The 22,318-nt window shown below is 32.9% G+C and overlaps 1 protein-coding gene across 21 annotated transcripts in view; it reads right to left on the bottom strand.

The window, feature by feature from the left end:
- Positions 1-22,318, bottom strand: part of LOC113171512 (M1-specific T cell receptor alpha chain) — a 48,582-nt gene that overhangs the window by 14,044 nt on the left and 12,220 nt on the right. For 2 of the 21 annotated variants that reach the window (XM_033326421.1, XM_033326420.1), the window contains exon 1: positions 14,437-14,638. The exons of 9 other annotated variants lie outside the window; for them this stretch is intronic. In XM_033326421.1, coding sequence (XP_033182312.1) covers positions 14,437-14,623 — 187 coding nt within the window. In that variant the 5' untranslated portion in view covers positions 14,624-14,638. Of the gene's footprint in view, positions 1-1,971; positions 2,219-7,832; positions 7,885-8,122; positions 8,214-8,901; positions 8,959-9,500; positions 9,619-9,862; positions 9,954-10,756; positions 10,785-14,436; positions 14,639-20,260; positions 20,364-20,561; positions 20,626-21,318; positions 21,374-22,318 lie in introns of those variants that run through there. 10 more of the 21 variants (XM_033326435.1, XM_033326438.1, XM_033326427.1 and 7 more) reach the window with 10 other exon arrangements.

Here is a 22,318-nt window from a genome sequence, read left to right as displayed (position 1 = left end):
TACTGAATTAAATCCTCTTATGTTGACATTTCACTGGAAAATTTACCAATTTGAAATGTTTAATGCTGTGAAACAGGACTCACCTGTTTCTACTGAGACACGAATCCCTGAACCAAACAAGATCTTCTGTCCAGACTGAGTCACACATCAGCAAGAACTGTACCAAGAACTGCGACCTGATCTACACAAAGTACTACTACTGCTGTATTCTTTATTTTGATGCCTGTGTTGTCTGATTCTGCAGTCGGCACTGTGATCTTCGATTTTTATTATCTGACTAAAACCAAAAGGCAGAATAACGGTTCTTAAAAACAACAAATATGACCAAAGACTGAGATGCTGTTGTTACTTCCAGTGTTCATTTACTTATTACATTACATTAACTTATTATCATGTCCTTTTTTAAACTGTAGTTTGTGTCATTACTAATGAATGAACGTGCCATTTTTAAATGCAACACAACTAGTTTTACTTAATCATTTACATAAAGTGAACGTGTTAGTTACTAATCACTGAAACCATTTTCATCACAGGTACACACACAAACATTTAGTTCATGTATGACGTTTTGTGTTGGCTTTTGTAAATTGTTGATTATCCTGTTTTAGTTTCTGCTTTAATTAATGTGAAATCTTACTGGTTTGTATTTTCAGTTCAGTTCCTCGTCCAAAGATCAGCTTCCAGGTCCCGTCATTCACCCACTGAGAAGCATCACGACACAAACTCTGTGTCAGGACATTTTTACTATTTTTACTCAATTAACTGTTCTGTTGTTCATTTTAAGTTTGATGGTTTGAAGACGGAGTTGAAACATAGATGATCTTTTTTGTGATTTTCTAAATGTTGGAAATAATATTTTGGTTCATTCTTACTGGATTGTACGAAGAGTTTGGTTCCTTTCCCAAAGAAGAGTTTGCGTGAAGCATCATTCACACTGTTCATGTGTTTAGTTCAAAAACCTCTGAGGTTCTAAATAATGGTTTTTACTCTGTACGTTGTTAGCGCCTAATATTTTCATTAGGTTATTAATACATTAAAACAAAGTTTTTCGGTTTACACCAATTTAAGCCGATTTGACAAATTGACTCTACTGACATTAGACTTACACCACATTAGACTGCACAGGACCTGAAGAACATCTGACTGTGATCTGAAGCCCAAACAGCGCAACAAAAGTGTCACTTGCCTCAGTCTAAGAGCAAATGTACATGTTCACACAATATTACAATGTGCCCCCATTAAAATCTAAACTCTTTAGTTCAGTTCTAAACAGAAAAAGTGACTTACTGGTTTCAACTTCCAGCTTTGTTCCAGATCCCAAGATCAGTTTGTTTCCAGCTAAATTCACACAGTCCCAAACTCCAGTGCAAAAATACTGAGGAACCAAATGTCTTAGTTTTAATCCTTAATCCCCCATTTAGACTTAAATCAAAAGGTGAAATCAATTATTTAAACGTGAGGATAAATTTGAGAATCAATTTCAAGTTTACTTGAGTTTACTGTGAAATTTTCAGGTGTTACAATAACTGTGATAATAGAAAACAACAATTAACTAGTTTTTCATATCTAGAGAGCAGATTTACAGCTAACTCTGAATTTTCTGTGGTTTTATTTACATGGTTCAGCTGTTTTTAACTCACTGTCATGAATGAGGAGTTTTATTCCTGATCCAAACTGGAGTTTCTGAAAACCAGTTCCAGTCACACAGGCTAAGCAAAAACACAGCTATTATTAGAGATTATTAATATATTAGAGAACATGGTTCAATGAATTATTAATAAACAAAATGGAAGCCTTTTACCACCAGAAGGGCCTAATTCAACTATAGTGGCAATATTACACTGACCTGTTGACATTCACAGCTGTAAAATCATTAAACAATGTCTGTAAACGTTGAATTCAGCTTTTGAAAATTAACAGCAAGTGATTAGTTATGAAGTTGGTTAATTACACAGCTGGTAATCGTCTTACTGTTTTGGATTTTCAGCTCGGTTCCTCGTCCAAAGATCAGCTTTCCAGTGCCGTCATTCACACACTGAGACGCTTCATAACATAAACTCACTGAGCTGATTGATGGGATAATATAACACATTTCAGTTTGTTTGTTGGTTTATACTTTAGATGCATTAGTTATCATATTTTCCCAAAGATAACCACAGTTAATGAAAATCTCTTCCCAATATATTATTTTATCAGAATGATCAAAAATACATGATAAGACCATCAATATGAACTTTGTGATCCAGTTGAAATAAACTGTTTTTACTCACTGTCATTGATGATGAGTTTAACTCCTGATCCAAACTGGAGTTTTTGGTAACCAGCAGTAGTCACACAGTTCAGGAAGGCTCATCAATAACTGAACCTTATTACCACCAATAGATTTCACGGTTTATATGATTGTTATAGATGTTCTGTCACATTACAGTCTAGTATTCAGTGTATGAGTCCACATGGTGGAAAATCTGTATTTGTATTTTACCAACATCAATCAGTGATTCTTATTTTGTGATTTTTGAGCATAGATTGTACTGAATAAAATGAATCATATTACAAATCTATAAACATGTAAAGATATATTAAGGGGATTTTACATATGTGGTGTGAAATTGAGTTTCAGGGAAAGTTTGAAGTTGATTCTTTTTTCTATAAAGATAATAATTTAAATTTAACTCACTGGCTTCAATAACTAACTTGGTTCCTCTTCCAAAGTGAAGTTTTCTGAGTCCAGAGTCAGTCACGCAGTGTCACGTTAAAAACCAACAACTTCAGCTACAGAGCTTCAGAGTTTGGTGGTGAAATGTTTGTAGGAAAAATGTTTTCTACTCCCTATTAGGCTGCAAAAGACAAAATAAAATGTCCTCAGAGTTTAACTACCAACAGCCATCTTCAATTTTATGACAATTGTTAAGCATATTCTCTAATGCAAATGTTTCATAGGTACATTGTTCTCCTGTGAAACATTTGCTATGAAGTTTATTATTAGCAATAATTACAATATTCACAAAATGTTAAATAAATGAGAAATGTTAAATTTCTTACTGGTTTGTACCAACAGAGTGGTTCCACTGCCAAAGACAAGTTTTGATAATCCGAGATTCACACACTGACAACAGGATGAGCAAAAACTGACGTAGACTAATGTGCAAAATATAAAATTAAAAAGATGTTTAAGAGAAATGGTTCTGTTTGCACCTGGTATAAAGTCTATGGATTATAATATTGACAAATGTAAAGATGATAGTGGTGTTTTTTTGTCATTTTGGCTACAAACAATGTGCCTTAAAGTTATCTCGCATTTACACCAGTTTATGTCTATTTAACAACAACCCAATAAAAGGTTATTATGGACAGAGATGGAAAAAAATAGTTTTCCTTACTAATATTTCAGAAATCAATCAATTCTATTATTGTTTCAAAGCTAAAAAACTACTTCTACAACCTTCATTCCTCAACAACCACAACAATAACCCCAACTTCACTCTGTGGTGTTATAATGTATGATAGTGTGTGTTATAGATACAGTAACTGTGGAATTAAACACAAGACAAACCACCAATGTTAAGAAGATGAGGAATAAAACACACTTACTGGATTGAACAGTCAACATGGTACCAGAACCAAAGAGGATTTTATAACCTCCAGAGCTAGTCACACAGTGTTAGCAACAACTACAGAAACTGACACTGATCACAGCTACTAAAGGAACCATGACCATCTGGGATCACCAGAAACAAAAGTCTTTTTCTTTTTTTTTTTGTTATAACAAGGAAGATACTAGAGCTGTGTTTTTGTTGAGGAAATATAAGAATCTGAGATGGAACTCAACTGAGTTGACCATCTATTGCTTCTATTGATAATAAAGTAAATCACGTTTGAACAACATTTGAATCGGATGCAACTGAAACAGTTGCTGACCATACTTTGATTACTAAGCTAAGATTTAACATCTCTGTAACAACTACTATTATTTTATCATGTAACATGAGATTTTAAAATGTTGCGTTGATCAGCTTGTTCTACCATCTTTGATGAATCATTAGCAAGTTAGTATCTTTGAATTTCAATATTGATCTACAATTAACACTTATGAATCATAAAAAAAAAATTCTTACTAGTTTCTACATGTAAAGTCGTTCCAGTGCTGAAGAGGAGCGTCACTCCAGAATTCACACACTGAAAACAGACTCGACAAAAGAACTAGTTACCCAACAAGTTTGGGGTTCTGTTATTTGTTAAGAACGTCACCAATGAGTGTAAACATATATTTAAAAGGTAGTAAATCTATTGTAAAGCAGAAAGAGAGTTTGTTAATCTTAGAGTTATTGTAAATTTAAAATATAACAGTTCAAAATACTCCAAAGATCATTCAACAGTGCCTTTTGGTGAAATACAGAAATGGACTTACGTGGGACAACTACGAGTTTTATGCTACCACCAAAGAAGATTTTGTAAAGCCCAGAGTCAGTCACACACTCCAAAATTCAGTACATAAAACATTAACATCCATTAAGTTCAGTAACTTTGGCGTTCCTAATGAAACATTTATGTTCAGTTTAAGTGAGGATACTGTATTATACATTTCACTTTTGTCCAGTTTATGAAATTGTGTGGGAACTTTCCTACTACAATGAATTTAATAACATCCTCTGCAAACTGTTTAATTTTTGGATTTGTGTCTTTGAATTATTGGAAAACATTAAATGTATTAAACAACTAAATTTACTGTAGTAATAAACATTTACTGCATTAGTCAGCTTGGTGGTCAATATGGTTCTTAAAGCGACTGAAATTTTAAAACAAAGATTTTCAGAAACACCAAATGCTTCCTTGTCATGTAATGTGGAATTTGAATTCTACTTACTGCTTTCTACAGATAGTTTGGTTCCTTTTCCAAAAAAAAGTCTCCAGTTTGATCCTGAAGCAGTCACACAGTGCAGCTGATCTGCACAATAACTACACACCAGAGTGCCAAATGAACAGTTTTGTTTCCAAAGTTAGACCTGTGTCAAATTAAATGTGATTGTTTTTACAATTCCTGGATTGTTTGTAAACTTATGGTTTATTTTCAACTGTATAAAACATTGTTTTGTTGATTACCGTTAGATTATTTGGACAAACATTATCATTAGAATTTAATATTTCATATCTTTAGGTTTATGACTCATAACTCAAATAATAGTTTGAACAGGATCATGGACACAGTTATCACAAAAAGAGTTCAAAATGCAGCAATCACACAATTACAAGAGCAAAAAGGGGAATTTTAGAAGTTGCTTTTGTCTAAGGTTTGATTTTAGTACCAAACAGCTAGTGTCACAAACTGTTTATATGAAGTGTTAAAATGCTGAATTTAGTTACAATAACACTGTTACTATCAAACAAATTGAGAAACTTACGTGATTCAACTCTTAGTTTTGTGCCAGAGCCAAAGATGAGTTTGGTATTCGAATAGTCAGTCACACAATAAGAAACCCAACTACACAAACCCTAAAAACCTAAAAGGTAACTAGTTTTAACTCAAGAATCATCATAAATAACACCAATATATTTTATATTCTACCAGAAAGGTCTGTACAGAAAATATAGTATTTCACAAACAAAGCCATTGAATTTTAAAGCTACATTTTTCAATGGAGTAAAAGTTAATCTAGTTAGTAATTATGGTTATGCTGCTATGAAATACTGAGTTAGATCAGACTAAGCAAATGAAAGGAGCTTACTTGTTTCAACAATCAGCTTTGTACCAGAACCGAAGATGAGTTTGTTGTAGTCATTCACACAATGAGGAAAACAGCTGCCTAAACCCTACAGTCAATGGAGCGTTTCCTCTTAACACTACTAGTAAAACTAGAAATTAAAAACTATAAAGAAAAGTCATATTTCTAAAAGTAAATCCTACAAAATGTTTGTTCATCTAGTGTTTACTATTTGTAAAGGAGATGCTGGTTAAAATGTCAGCTATTAAATGACTAAATGATCTGAAATTTAAATATAATTTAATTTCTTAACAATGAATAAAACTTACTTGATTCAACCTTCAGTTCTGTGCCAGAACCTAAGATGAACTTTGAGTTTCCAAAGCTATTCACACAGTCACAAAAGCAACAGCATAAACACTGAGATCAACAATATATATAATTTCCTTAAAAGGCAACTGTTTTTATATTTAGTCAGTAATCTCTGAAATAAATTACTAATTCATGTCTGACTTCATCAATGGTTCATCTCTTTCTATTTTTCCCCTTTTTATCAACTGTACAACTACTGTATGCAACAAATGTCAAAGTCAGTAAGTTAGACTAAGGAAGTATCTCTGTTCCAACTACAAGTTTGGTGCCTGAACCAAAAATTAGTCACACAATAGGAAAGCAACGACATAATCCCGAGCAGAGAATCAATTACCTGGAACTTTATTAATATTTAACAAATTATTAAAAATGTTATCAACTTGGAAAGATTTTGACATTATGCATGATAGTAACTACATAAAATAATTATTGTATTTATTTTATTTATTTAAGTAGTTTTACTTATATGGAAAAATGTTGGAGTGCATAGTTTTAAAAGCTGTGTTTTTGTCTACAATACGTTTATGTAACATATGAATACAAGTACAATTGTGGAATTTAGAGAGCTGCAACATTCTCACAAATGCATAAAATAACTTACTTGATCCAACTCTTAGTAGTGAACCAGAACCAAAAATGAGCTTTGAGTTTCCGTAGCCAGACACACACTAAAAATCTGAATTGCATAAACCAGACATCAGTGATCAGTCACAATCGTTTTCTTGTAAGGCCTCTCGATTTATATCTAAAACATCAAGCCAAACAAAATATTCCCAGTAATTTTTATGTGGCTTAAAATTAATTGAATTTAAAGTGTATATGACAAAGAAAATCGATTTCGTAATAGTACAAAAAGAAACTTACTTGATTCAACTATCAGTTTTGTCCCAGAACCAAAGATAATTTTATTCCCATAGCCATTCACACTGTCAGAAATCCAGCAACATAAACCCAGAGATTAACTCTGAGGTGAGAAGAGTTAATCAAAACTGGTAAAAAAAAAGTATTGGGCAGCAGAAGCTCAGGTGGTAGAAGAATAATGCATGGATGCTATTTCATTTGAGAATGGTATTAATATACTATGATACAACATATATGGATATGTAACGTTACTTATTAATAAAAAAGGGGGTCAGTCCAATTCTTAAAAACTTTCACAACTTAAAATTTTACTTTGCTACCTGAAATACTGTAACACCGAGTCAGAAGGTGGCATCACAAATGAAATTATAAATATACACATAGGTGATGTTCAAGGATTTGTTAATTTGGACTGAATATTTGTTTTTCTGAACTTTGAGTTGCTCCATAATGAAAAAAGATAAATAATAATTAGAAAATTCTGTTTTGACTTGTTAACTAATTATCAGTGGACAGTGATATTTATCAGGGTTTAGGTTATTTCTGTGTCCACTGTGGATTCATCTGATAAACTGAAGTTCATTTACAACAGAAATGACTGAACTTACTGTTCTCCACAGTCAGTTTGGTTCCCTCTCCAAAAACTATTTTCCTGCTTCCTGTTCCAGTCACACAGTGTTACTTTTCTAAACTAAAACTGTGACTGTACAACTTATGACATTAAATAATTCATCATTACACTTTTACAGACTATTGGTGGTTTGTTAGGTTAACCATTAAATAACCTCAGATTTTCTAAATGATTTTTAGTGCATGTTTTTTCAACAAGTCATTTATCCAACGTAATGCTGAGGAACAAATAGCATCTGTGGTATACTTCATTAAAATAATAATACTCACTGCTTTCTACTGTAACCTTGGTCCCTCTTCCAAACATTAGTCTTCTGTCTGCTGAATTAGTCACACAGTGGAACGCCTCTGAACAACAACTACATGGACTATTTAATGAGCACTTCACTGCCAATAATTACTAAAGACTAAACTTGATCCAAAAACTACAAAAAGCATTGTACAGCAATGACTTAAGGAGGGGAGGGTGAAAGCCACATCACAGAAAAGGTCATCTTCTTTATCCTCTAGCTTTTAATGTCGGTCAGAGTGACCATGAGGACAAATTAAAATGTACTTACTAGAATCCACTGTCAGTTTAGTCCCAAGTCCAAAGATGAGTTTAGAAGCTCCAGAATATGTCTCACACTGAGACATCTAACCACATAAACCCATAACTGGCAGCTAAAGCAACAGGGGGTTTAGATTCTAGGTGAAGTTCAATAGATCTAATAATAAATCTGTATTATGTATATATATAATGCACAAGTCAACTCAACTCTGTCTCTGTCAAGATATTTAATTACTGTAGATTTAAGGGAAATGTGTGATTTTATGTATAAATTGAATTTGACATTGCACTGATATCTAGAGCTATAAATGTTTGTACTTTGGGTTGTTATATAGGCATCAACAATTAGCAAATACAAACATTTGAACAGCTGAAGTGATACTCACTGCTTTCCACAGTGAGTCTGATTCCTTCTCCAAATATGAGTTTCAAGTTTCCTCCTCCACTTGTCACACAGTGGACCTGGTCTCAGCAAAAACTACATGGACTATTTTATGCGGGTTTAGATTTTAGCGCTGCTGAAAATGCAATGTTCTGTTAACTACAGTAACATGTCGCTATTTTACATTGTGATCGGCACTGATGCATGAATCTAAATTATTTTTAGAGTATTTAAATTTGTCTCATTTCAAATTGTCACATATGTTCAAGTCTTTAAAGTAACTGAAAGTGTGAATTTATAGTTTAATTTAAGTTTTTACAATTTGATAAGTTACTTTAAAATGGACATATTGAGCACCTCGAGTATTAAATCACAGACCAAAGAATTTTTGTATGAAGGTAACTTACTGGAGTCAACTGTTAGTTTAGTCCCAGATCCAAACATGGTTTTACTAAGTCCAGAGCCAGTCCCACTCTAAGAAATGTACCCACATAAACCCAGAGACACACAGCGGGAGCCAACGCGAGTAAATTAATTCTTTTATGTTTATATTTCAATGTCTTTCTAAGAGTTTTGGGGTTATAAAGAACTTGTAGATAAATAAATAATCTAATTTAACTAATATTAAATTTGTAAAATTTAGCACAAATTGAAAGGTTTGGGATCTTCTCATTTTAAATAATCATTGTGAATATAAAGCATAAAGCTAGAGTCTTGGTGGATTACATTGGTAAATATGCTGATATTTTGTTTTACCCGAGTGATATGAAGTACTTTTGATTTATGTTTACTGTGAGTGAAACATGTCTTATCCTCATTTTAATAACATCATTTTAAAATGCACTTATTTTAAGAGGTAATGCTTTCCATGCTACCATTATGCGTTTTACATATTTACAGAGCTAAATCTTTCACTTGCATAGTTTTGTCCCTCAACATTGTGCATACAACATACAGTACATCGAACAAAACAAACCAAGCAACAGTTAATTAAATTAATACTCACTGGCTTCAATGTTTAGTTTAACTCCTTCCCCAAATATTATTTTCCAGGCTGCTGCGCCACTACCAGTCACACATAGTTTCCTCTTATAACAAGAACTGACCATCATACATTTAACCGTCTGCAAACAGTGAGATTATGTTTGTGTTTTAGATGTAATTAGCTGTTAGACACAAGTTATGAGAACAAAATTTATCTCAAAAATCCCCTCTGAACAGCCAATAGTAGTTAATTCTTCGAGTTCGAGAACATTTACCTGACAACTAGAGCTAAAAACAGCCAATGATGACAAAATAAACGAACACTAGATTCATCACATACGTCAATATGAAAAATACCTCGGCAAAAACATATTTGATACTCACTGCTGTCTACAATTAGTTTGGTTCCTTTTCCAAAAATGATTTTAAAGTTTCCTGCTCCAGTAGTCACACAGTGCATGTGGCCTTAACAATAACTACACGGTTTGCTACGGTTTGCAGCTGTTGTTGCTCAAATAAACACTAAATACATCCCAACATCTGCCAAACAATGTCCTTAGGTTAAACTGCTTCACATCTTATCAATCACCACCCTGAAAATACAGATTTGAACCTTTAAATATATATAATACGTCCTGATACTCACTGGTTTCTACCAGAAACTTGGTTCCTTCTCCAAAAGTTAGTTTATAGCTTCCTGCTCCCACAGTCACACAGTGAATCTGATCTCAACAAAATCTGCATTACAGATATTAGATTATTAGAGCAGCTTTTTAGGTGGTGCCTTATCTTTTAAGTTGATAACAGATTATCTTTTAACACAACCATTATTAGACATCTTAGTTCATTCTGTCTTTTGAAAATATGAATTATTATGAGATTCACTAGTTTCAATGATTAGTTTGGCTCCTTCTCCAAATCTCAGGTTAGAGTTTCAAAGATTTCACAGTGGATCTGAGCTCGACCATGAACACATAGACTGTCAAAAACTAAATCTGCTTCAGTGAGTGAGGCAGTTACATTTAATCAGTGAATAAATATTGGACTTAATATCAGTTGTGTCAAATGTGCCAATTTCTTACACTTCATATTGTGGGGAAGGTTAGATTTATAGTTAAGTTAAATACTTACTAGCACAAACTGAAAGACAGCTTTTAATTTTTGTTTTTGCTGAAATAAAGTTTTACGTTTTTGTCTTGGGTACATATGTTAAATATGGATATGATACGCAAAACCATGAAACATTCCAAATTAGTCTTAGAAAAGAAAGTGACTTACTTGAACCGACCATTAGTTTTGTGCCTGAACCAAAGACGAGTTTATCTGCAGAATTTGTCACACTGTGACAAACACAGTAACATTAACACACAGAGAGTCAGCGAGCGGCTGCTGCTTCATTATAATGATTAATCACTACTGATGAAACAATAACCATCATCTGAGGTGATGCATATAATAAACATTATTCTGCTGACTAAATATATCTAACATTATTACAATAAATTCAAGATGTTTCCAATATAAATACTACTAATACTTCTTCTGACCAACAAAAGCACAACATACCTAAAAATATTCAATTCATCAGCTCATATATAATATTTATATTCTGGATACTCACTGCTTTCTACAGTTAGTTTGGTTCCTTTACCAAAAATAATTTTCCAGTTTCCAGATGTAGTCACACAGTGAATCTGATCTGAACAATAACTATCAGCTTTAAAAATGAAGACAGATGGAAGTGCTTTGCAGGAATATGTAAAATAATTACTGGCACACAGTTACTTTCATTTCCAGATAATGTAATAATCAAATAAACTGCAGAACTAAATTTTACTGATTACAGCTGATGAGGTCAAAGTTCAATCAAATATAATTTCTGATGTTTTTCTGAAGCAAAAGAGGATCAACAGCCAGTCCCACAATTATTGTTTGTTTTTTTAATCGCACATGTAACATAAATGTACTAAGTAGTGGTTCAGTAAGTGAACATGACAAATCTTGTCTGTCTTTGCACTATTTACATTTTTTTACTCTTTAAAAGTTAAAATCATACTCACTAGATTCAACAGTCAATCGAACTCCTTCACCAAACAGTAGTTTTCTGTTTCCAGTTCCAGTCTCACAGTGTTACTGTCCTCAACAATAACCAGGATGTTTCAAACTAGCTCATTACTGATCGTAGAGTTTTTAAAATTTGTAATAATCCAACACCTGTTCTTTAAAAATTCATTTCATCCCAGAAACCACCAACTTGTGGACTTGTTACAGAAAATGTGAACAACCCGTTAAAAGATTTCTTATAAAACATATTCTTGGGAAAGTCTCCTTTTCCTTCACTATTATTTAAAACATTATGCTTTTTAAAACTATATCTGTAGTACTCACTGATCTCGACAGTTAGTTTGGTTCCTGATCCAAAAATGACTTTGTAGTTTCCAGATGCAGTCACACAGTGACTCTGATTACTACAATAACTGCTTATACAACTAAATGGAAAGATGTCATTTAATATTCAATTCTTTAATAAATAGTTGAATACATTAAATACTCAACTCAACTTTATTTATAAAGTACTTTAAAAATAGCTTTGGCTGACCAAAGTGCTGTACACAGTTAGTCAAAAGAAAAACAAGCGATTAAGACAATAATTAAAACAATGAATAATAATAAGATGACAATAAAAACTAAAGAATAAAACAAAGGAAACAAACACAGAGTCTTCATGCTGAATTAAAAGTCAGAGAGTAAAAATAAGTCTTCAAGTAAGTTTTAAAAATGGACAATGAAGGTGCCTAATGTGCAGTGGTAGGGCATTCCATAATTTGGGTGCTGCAACGGCAAAAGCTCTGTCCCCTCTAGGCTTCCTCCTTGACTTCGGTACTGTCAAGAGGAGCTGGTCAGCTGACCTGAGAGACCGGGAAGGAGCATAGGGGATAAGTAGCTCAGCTAGATAAGTGGGGGCAAGACCGTGTAAAGATTTAAAAACAAATAAAAGCATTTTAAAATGAACTCTAAAATGCACAGGCAACCAGCGGAGAGATGCCAGGATGGGAGTTATGTGCTCCCTTTTTCGTGCCCCAACCATGAGACGAGCAGCTGCGTTTTGGACCAGTTGGAGACGTGCAATGGAGGATTTATTTACACCAAAATACAGTGCATTACAGTAATCCAGCCGAGATGTAATAAAGGCATGGATTACTGTTTCAAAGTGCTGACGTGTTACGAAAGGCTTTACTTTAGCCAGCTGCCTAAGGTGGAAAAAAACTGACTTTACAACTGCACTAATTTGACGATCCAATTTAAAATCACAGTCCATCTTAAAACCTAAGTTTGACACAGTCTGCGTCTCAAACTGTGCCAAAGGGCCAAGGTCAACCAGGGAGGGTTTACCGAGGCCATTTGGACCGATCTACATCACCTCGGTTTTTGTATCGTTAAACTTTAAAAAACTTAGGGCCATCCACTCCTTAATGTCATCAATGCAAGACAGAAGGGATTTTTTAGTGGCATGTAGATTTGACTGTCATCAGCATAACAATGAAAAGAAATACCATGCTTCCTTAGGATGGAACCCAGAGGAAGTAAGTAAAGGGAAAAAAGGAGAGGCCCTAAAATTGACCCTTGAGCAACTCCATATAACAGGGGAGCTGAAGATGATTCAGAACCAGCAAGGTTCACACTCATGGTTCTGTCCGCAAAATGGGACCTAAACCATTCTGAAGCGGTACCATGAATGCCTACCAGATGCTGCAGCCGAGATAATAAAATGTTATGGTCCACAGTATCAGATCAAACGTTTATCGCATTGATGTACATGTATCACAACATGAGGACATTTTAGTTATTAATTGTTAATGTTTCATTATTCTGGACTGACATGTTCCTATCCACAATCAGAGAACCTTTAAAGGCTCTCTGATTTAAGAAAACAGATTGGAATCTGAATTTTAAAAGTGATTTGGTAAACTTACTGGCTTCAATGTTCAGTCTTATCCCTGATCCAAAGATCAGCTTGTAGGTTCCACTATTCACACAACATGAGACACCAGCACATAAACTCAGCTGATCGGTGTGTTATAAGATAGATCAGATAAAATCCAGTGCACTGGATTTAAATCTAAAATCTTATCAAAAAAGCTGCTGTTAACATGATCATTTTGTTTGATAAAGTTGACGTGTGATCCCGTAGAAAGCTTTCTTTAATTTAGAAAATAAACATTTTCATTTAAAGATGAATGTAGTCACTATACGAACTTAATGTTTAAGACATGCTGAACATTTACTGAAACTGTAGTTTTAAAGACAAAAGCAAAGCAGACTCACATGTGTCAACAGTCAGTTTGGTTCCTGCTCCAAACGTAATTCTGCCAGTGTTTGTCCCACAGCTCAAACCGTTAGGACAAAAACACTCAGTGGGTTCACAACCATTTCACACATTAAATCTAAATTACAAATTTAACTGATAGAACTGTATTACATGTTTTGGTTTAAATGTTTTCTTATTTTCTCTTTTAACTCAAACAAAAGCTGCACTGATAAAGTTGTAGCATCAGACACATCATTTTAAAACATGTTCTACAGTTTACACAGTCGTGTTTTTACCACGGAATAAAAAGAATTTAACTTACTGGTGTTAATGTGTAGGTTAGTGCCTCCTCCAAAGATAATCTTGTTACTATTCACACAGTGGGAAGCTTCATTACACAAACCTCACTGACTCAGCTCTGCAGCAAACAGCAACATTGACTCGCAGACGTTAATTAAAATGAATCCAAATAAAATCTATAAACTAAATAACCCAACAGGTGACATGGTCAAAGATCACACAGAGTGTGGCCAGCTGTTAATCAGACTTTGATAATAGTTAGATTTAGAGTTAAGTAACTGCAGTCGAGTTACTTCTCTTTACTAATTTATGTTAGATTTTCAGCTTTTAGTTTAGAAACTGAACTCACAGGACTTGATGTTCAGATTGGTTCCTCGACCAAACAGCAGCTTATTGCCCACAGTCACACAGTGTTTGTTGGCCTTCAGAAAACTCTCAGACCCCACAGTAAAACTAAACAGTGTCCCAGTATCACTTATAAAGTGTATATTGGATCCACTGGTAGATGTTTTCCATATAATCCTGCAGGGTCTCATCTTCACAGTGTAGATAAAATAAATGTCTCAAACTACCAAATACAAAACATTTCTGATAATGTCAGATGTAAAAACAGTTTTTATACCATGTGCTTTAATGTATCTGTATATTCTTATGAGGTTTTAATCCCATCACTTCCATTTTTGTTTTTCTAAATGTAACCAAGTGAACTACAGTGACTTTTACTTCAGAACTGCATCGTAAGTGTTTATGATCTACATCAGTACTTACTGGTTTCAACCTTTAATCTGGTTCCACTGCCGAAGAAGATCTTAAATTGATTTCCAGTATTCACACAACATGAAGCACCATAACACAAACTGATGAAGTGGACCAACCGTCATTTAGAAAAATAGTACTAGTAAAATATTTATTTTAAACTTCATTTTTGGAATGTAATGGATATTTATTGTAAGAATTTAAGATCAGCAGTTTGTTTCTTTAAATGTTTAAATGGCATCAAAACTGCAGCATCCAGATTAATTGTTTTAGTGAGAAACTGTGTTTGACTGAATTTTCTTTTACTCTATTCTGCTTCCTAGTTTGAAATAAAGCATTTAAACGTGTATCAGCACTGGTTTCCACATTTTATCTGGTTCCTTTTCCAAAGAAGATTTTATATCCAGCGACAGTGGTTGCACAACCCCATGCACCATAAAAAAAACAACTACATTGATCAACTTAATGTAATATAGTTTTAGCATTAGACACATCTGTCTGGTTTTAACAACATTATTTTTTATTTAAATGTAGTGATTCATGATTTACTTTATGTATCAAATGTAAATGGGAATATTTAGTGTCAGCAGACATAGTGAACAAACTGGTAAAAGAACTAGTTTTAGATTAGTTTTTTGTTAAACCTTTTAAAGCTTTTAAAGACACGATATTTAAATATTATCTTCTACTCACTGGGCTCAATGGTTAATCTGGTGCCTCGTCCAAAGAAGATCCTGTATGAACTTCCACTAGTCACACAACATGAAGCATCATAACACAAACTCCATGTTCGAAAAAAAGTGAATTATTCTAATCGTAGTCATAGCGACTCAACTTTAAGATCAGACATATTCTCAGAATCACCATCAAACTTAATAGTTTAGTCTGAATTCCAGTTGACAAAATGTGAAGCTTGTTTATCAGATGAATAACCTATTGACAGATATGATTCATCAAAACAAGGCTAATTTTAAAGAAGTTTCTTTAAAACGTTAGTTAATAGAACTTACTGGGTTCAATGTTTAATCTGGTTCCACTTCCAAAGATGATTTTTTGATTCACATTAGTCACACAGCATGAAACTGCAGAACACAAACTGAATGGGACAAACTGAACCAAATTTCATTTAGAAATTCAGCTTTTTTCGCTTTTAGTAAAATTATAGTTTTAACGTTTGAGATCTTTGAATTGTTAGTGTCCAGTTAAAAGCCCTGGTCACTTTGTTCGATAAAATAAATTTATGTCATGAATCTATATCATAAACTAGATTAAATGTTATAATAGTACAATATTAAATCTAAAATTTTTCACATGCTCAAACTGAGTTTGTTTTTAAGATGCTTTATAAAAAAAAAAAAACAGCAACATTTATGATTTATGTTAGTACTTACTAGCTTCAATTATTAATCTGGTTCCACTCCCAAATATGATCTTAGTTCCACCTCCAGAATTCACACATCATGAAGCATCATATCAAAAACTCAACAGAGAACAACTGACTGACCAACTAGGCTCAATTTAAAAAACTGTTTTTCCAATTTCACTATAAATTAAACAAAATAATAAACTTTGAACTGTACATTTACGATGTGTTTTGGTGTAAAATTCTTTTTGCATTTAGTCATTTGTCCGACGCTTTTATCCAAAGCAACTTACAAGTAAGTTACAAGACAAAGGCAGCTGGGATTCAAACCCCAGCCTCCTGTATGGATGGTGACAATCTTATCCACTATGCTAACCAATGTATATATAATTTAACATTCTATTTATTTAAAATATTTTAGTCTCACAAAACAGACTTAACTTAAACAAAAAACAGCATCCAGATAAAGCACAGTATATTTATAACGGGACTGTAAAAGTTATAGTATAGCTAAGTTTTGTACCTGGTGCCGATGTTACAAATATGAATTATATCAGTACTCACTGGGTTCGATGCTTAATCTGGTTCCACTTCCAAAGAAGATCTTATTTGGATTCACAGTATTCACACAACATGAATCACCATAACACAAACTATGAGGTGACGAACTGAACTAAGCAAAACTCAAATTAAATTTAAAGGTAAATATTCTTTGATTTGATTTTAGTAATTGCTACTAATGAGGCATTTACATGAATGCTTACTTTCCATTGCAATCAGCATTTAGATACTTTTAGATGTGTCGATTTGATCATACTTCATTTTTAGTGACTTTCTGAAAAGCTCATCAGTCAAGCCAATTAACTAACACAACACGAAAACAAATAATCATCTATATTGTAATGACACAGGCAAACCTTTCTTTTAAAGATACTCAGTATATTATTGCTATAAAATCTTTTTGTACTCACTTAGTTCAAGAGTTAATCTGGTTCCACGACCAAAGATCGTCTTACTTCCACCTCCAGTATTCACACAACACGAAGCATCACAACACAAACTCAGTGGTGATGAACTGAACCAAACTTCATTTAGAAAACTAAATATGCAAACATTAGGTCCTCTCACATACTTGGCACTTTTACATGTGTGAATTTTTCAGAGAAAACTGCTGTTTTCAGTAAAAAAACAAAAAGCTGTTTCAGCACTAATGATCAACGACTAATGATGGTTGGTTTAAAGATACTCTAAACAGTAGGTTTTAGTCATTTCTTTTACTTTGTCCGATATAAAGTATAACTAAAGTAAATGAATTAATAAATCAACTGAATTATTTGTGTTATTCAAACACTTTTCTGATTGTGTTTGTTTTCAGTGTCTAATGTTAACGTTCATCATCATCACAAAACAAGTTTGAATCTAGAAGAAAACTCTTCAAACTGCATCATCCATAAAAAATTGTTAAATGTCATAGATTTCACACTAAATATAATCTATATCAGTACTTACTGGGTTCAACAGTCAATCTGGTTCCTCTGCCAAAGACTTGTTTATTTTGGTTTGTATTCACACTGCAGGAAGCTTCATTACACAAACTCAGCCAGTTCTAAATTAACCAACTTAATTTAAAAGACTATTTACTTCAATTGAGACTCCTAAGCAGTTAAAGTCAGGCCCTACATTATAATGAAAGATTATACAGTACAAAATATACAGTAGATAGATCTAGATATAGATGTGATAAAGTCAGTGCCGTCATCAGAACGTCTTTAAACTTTGTTTTAGCTGGAAAATAATTTTCTTATTTATGTTGATTTGTGTTGACATCACAATCCTGATGGTTTGGGGGAATAATTTCATCTTTCAACAGATGTTATCAGATAACTGGACTTCTTACTCTGAGATGTGTTCCATATAAATAATTTTTGTGTTTAAGACATATCATATAAATAAATCTAGAATTTAAATCTATATCAGTACTTACTCAGTTCAGTGTTTAGTCTGGTTCCGCTGCCAAAAACGATCTTTCTATTCCCAGTATTCACACAACATGAAGCACCATAACATAAACTCAGCAGTGATGGACAGAACCAAACTTCATTTGGGAAACGGACATTCTTAAATTGCACTTAAATAAAAGAAAAATAATCTAATTTGATTTTAAAATAACTGTGTCTGTAGCTACTAGTTAAGACTTCAGGATAAACGACTTTCTCAAAGTGACTGAAACTGAAAACAACTGATCAACAAAAAGTAGTAACTTACAGTTTTCTATCAATTTAATTTAACATGTGCAAAATAAATACTATGTATTATTACTCACTGGGCTCAACAATTAATCTGGTTCCACTTCCAAAGAAGATCTTATCTGCAGCTCCAGTATTCACACAACATTAAACTTAGTTTTTTTTTTTTTCTATATCAGAATTTACTGGGTTCAACAGTTAATCTGGTTCCACTTCAAGAAATTATTCTGTATGCATTTTAACCAGCCACACAATGTGAACTTTGAATTCTAGTCACATAAATAATGCTGCATTTTGTGTTTGTATTTATATCCTAATGAAAATTTACATACAACTGACTGACCAACTAGGCTCAATACAATAGTTATTTTTCCCACATTTCTATAATTTCAATACAGCAATTCTATAATTTATATGATTAAATATAGATTAGCAAATAAAAAAATGCCCCCTGAATATTTATGGCCTGTATCAGTACTCACTGGGTTCAACAGTTAATCTGGTTCCACTTCCAAAGATGATCTTTTGATTTCCAGCATACACACAGTATGAAGCACTATAACACAAACCCAGCAGTGGCGAACTAAACTAAACCCCATTCAGAAAACTGACTTTTAAACTTTACACTTTGACATTAACCATATATTAGAGTTGCTGATGTGTTTTATTGTCAATGATGTGAATTTATAAATTGACATTTCTGGTCTGTACGATCTCACCTGACACATTGTTAGTTAACTTTAAATCAGCAGCTTGTTTTCCTTGTGTAATGTGGAGATTACACTGTTGCTTTCTGATGGTTTTAATTATATTACTTACTGGGTTCAACGTTCAATCTGGTTCCACTTCCAAAGATGACTTTAAATTGACTTGTACCAGTCACACAATGTGCAGCATCCTAACATAAACTCATCATTGACAAATTGATCCAAACTTTATTTTAAAAAAAGTATTTTTACAACTTAGATTTCATTTCAGTCTGATTTTTATTTTTATTAATTTGATTTAGGATTAGTCAATGAGCCAAATTCAGATGCATTTGATTATTTTTGACATGATAAACTTTCTACAATTTATTAATTTATTTAAGCCTTTAATTTTTTATGCATTATTTACAGACAGTTTTTTTAGTTCCTGACATTTTGGAAAACTTTTTATCTGAAAACTTGTTTTATACCAAATGACTTCCTTTTCTACTTTTATTGCATTTTTGATTTTACGAGCATAAAGAGTCAACGTGTTTGTAGTTTCATCTTTACTGCTACAAAACTTTGCTTTTAAAATATATTAATAAAAATTTTGAACAGAGGTACTCACTGGGTTCAATATTTAATCTGGTTCCTCTTCCAAAGATGAGCTTATTTTGATTTGTACCAGTCACACAACATGATGCACCAGAGCAGAAACTCAGCTGGTCTAAACTGAACCACACTTCATTTAAAAAACATGATTAATACTAAAATTAAAGTTATTCCTATAATTATAATAAACGTATATACTGGTGAATTAGAAATAAAAAGTAAATGTGGCCCATTAAAGCATTCTCTAGCACTTTATTTTATCACCGTCATGAAAGTCTTGAAAATGAAAAATCGTCTTTAAAAGTTTATTTTACAGGATGATTCTGAATTTTATGAGTTCCTTTTTTGGCTAAATCTTGTGATCCTGAAGGATCAAATTAGTAAATGTTTAGAGCATAACTAAATGTAACTTAATACAACACTTCTCACTTAAGTTTAGCTATACAAGTTATTTTCTTTTAAATCTGTTCCAAAACCATCAGGTCTGAGATTTTTATCAGTACTTACTGGGTTCAATAATTATTCTGGTGCCACTTCCAAAGATGATCTTGTTTGCAGCATTCACACAGCAAGAAGCACCACAACACAAACTCATCCAGCTAATAAACTGAACCAAACTTTTTTCTCTGTTGATTCCATTTGATCATCTCCGTCATAACTATTATACTCAAATACACGTTTTACTCATCGAGTCCTGCTTTTATCTATAGTTTCAGCATCATGATAGTTTTATATGTAAAACACTGTTGGTTTGTTGTTTAAAGAAACTCCATTTAAAACCTTTCTAACAACAAATATCTGTACTTACTGGGTTCAACAGTTAATCTTGTTCCAGTTCCAAAAATCATCTTTGATAAACCTCCAGTTTTCACACAACACGAAACATCACAACACAAACCCAGCACAGACCAACTAAACCACACTTAGAGTGAAAACTAAAAATCCTATGTTATACAAATATCCAGACCTGATTTAAAATAGTTTAATTAAAATATTCATTATTTTTTACATTAAATGATTGATTTCTGTTTCAGACACTATAAACTGAAACCAAACCATTTTATCACTGATCTTGTGATTAATGCAGCTTCCTGACAATAGTTGGTTTCTTGTTTTTAGAATTTATATCATGTTAAAAGGTTTTTAAAGATGATCCATGTAAAAACAAATAGAATCTAATTCTGTACTCACTGGATTCAACAATTAATCTGGTTCCACTTCCAAAGAGGATCTTCTGAGCCCCAGTATTCACACAGCATCAAGCATCATAACACAAACTCAGCAGAGACCAGCTGAACCAGATTTAATGTGAAAACTCTGCTTTTTGAACCACCACTAAAAATAAAATGTGATCTTTAATCATTAACCGTCTATTAGAGACAGTTAGGTGTTTCAGTGTTGCTGCTCTAATTTTATTGACTATTTCCAACTCTCTTAAAGTACATATTCACTATGCTTCTTATGAAGACAATCTATAATGAAATTATTTATTTATATAACATTAATGTAGAAACTGCAGCATTATCCTGGCACTGAATTTTTTTTTTCTACTTTTATCCACTTACTTGGTTCAACATTTAATCTGGTTCCACTTCCAAAGACCATTTTAGCTGCACCTCCAGTATTCACACAGCACGTAGCAACATAACAGAAACTCAGCAACTGACACCAACTGAACCAAACTTCATTTAAGAAAACATCATTTTAACTTTCATTAAAAAATGTACTGCTGCTTCTAGAAAATAAATACATTTATAAATATACTATATTAATTATTTGATAATTGTTGTGAGACCGTTTGAGAGTTTCTTTTTGCTCATTATGATCTGTTGGAGTTTAAATAAACAACACATCATCTGTATTTTCCAACACACAATAAAAAAATGACTTACTGTGATTAACATGAAGTCTTGTGCCACTTCCAAAGATCATTTTGTCAACACTGGAGCCGTATGTCCCACAGTCTGAAGACTTACTGAACAAACCTGGCCTACTCAGATCTGCATCATCACTCAGATTCATACTTTTACTTTTATCTTCATGATTTTTCTCGAATTTTTTAATGAACAATTAGTGAGTTTTTGTGCTGTTGTTAAATGTTTATCTACCACTGGATGTGTATCAGGACTTACTGAGTTCAATCGTTAATCTGGTTCCAGTTCCAAAGATGAGCTTATATCTACCATCATTCACACAAGATGAAGCTTTGTCACAAAAACACGATGAAACAAACCAGACTTCATTGAGAAAACTAAAGAAATTTATTTTTCTTCTAAACTAAATTTGACTACTTCTAATTTAATACCAGAAACGTCATATAGTTAGTTGTATTTGTTTAGTTTGTTTAAATAATGTTTATGGTTTTTATCAGTACTTACTGGGTTCTACAGTCAATCTGGTTCCATCTCCAAAAATTATTTTTGTTGCTGTACCAGCATTCACACAACATGATGCACCACAACACAAATACGGCAGTGACGGACCGAATTTAACTTCAGTAAGAAAACGTAAGATTAAGATTTTTATCTTTCTAAAGTAAATAGACACTTTCTATCTAGTAAAAAA

The sequence above is a fragment of the Anabas testudineus genome, chromosome 17 (assembly GCF_900324465.2).
Source record: "Anabas testudineus chromosome 17, fAnaTes1.2, whole genome shotgun sequence".
In the NCBI taxonomy this organism is placed as follows: domain Eukaryota; kingdom Metazoa; phylum Chordata; class Actinopteri; order Anabantiformes; family Anabantidae; genus Anabas; species Anabas testudineus.
Note: the sequence above shows the minus strand (reverse complement) of the source record. Positions and strands in the feature narration are given on the sequence as shown.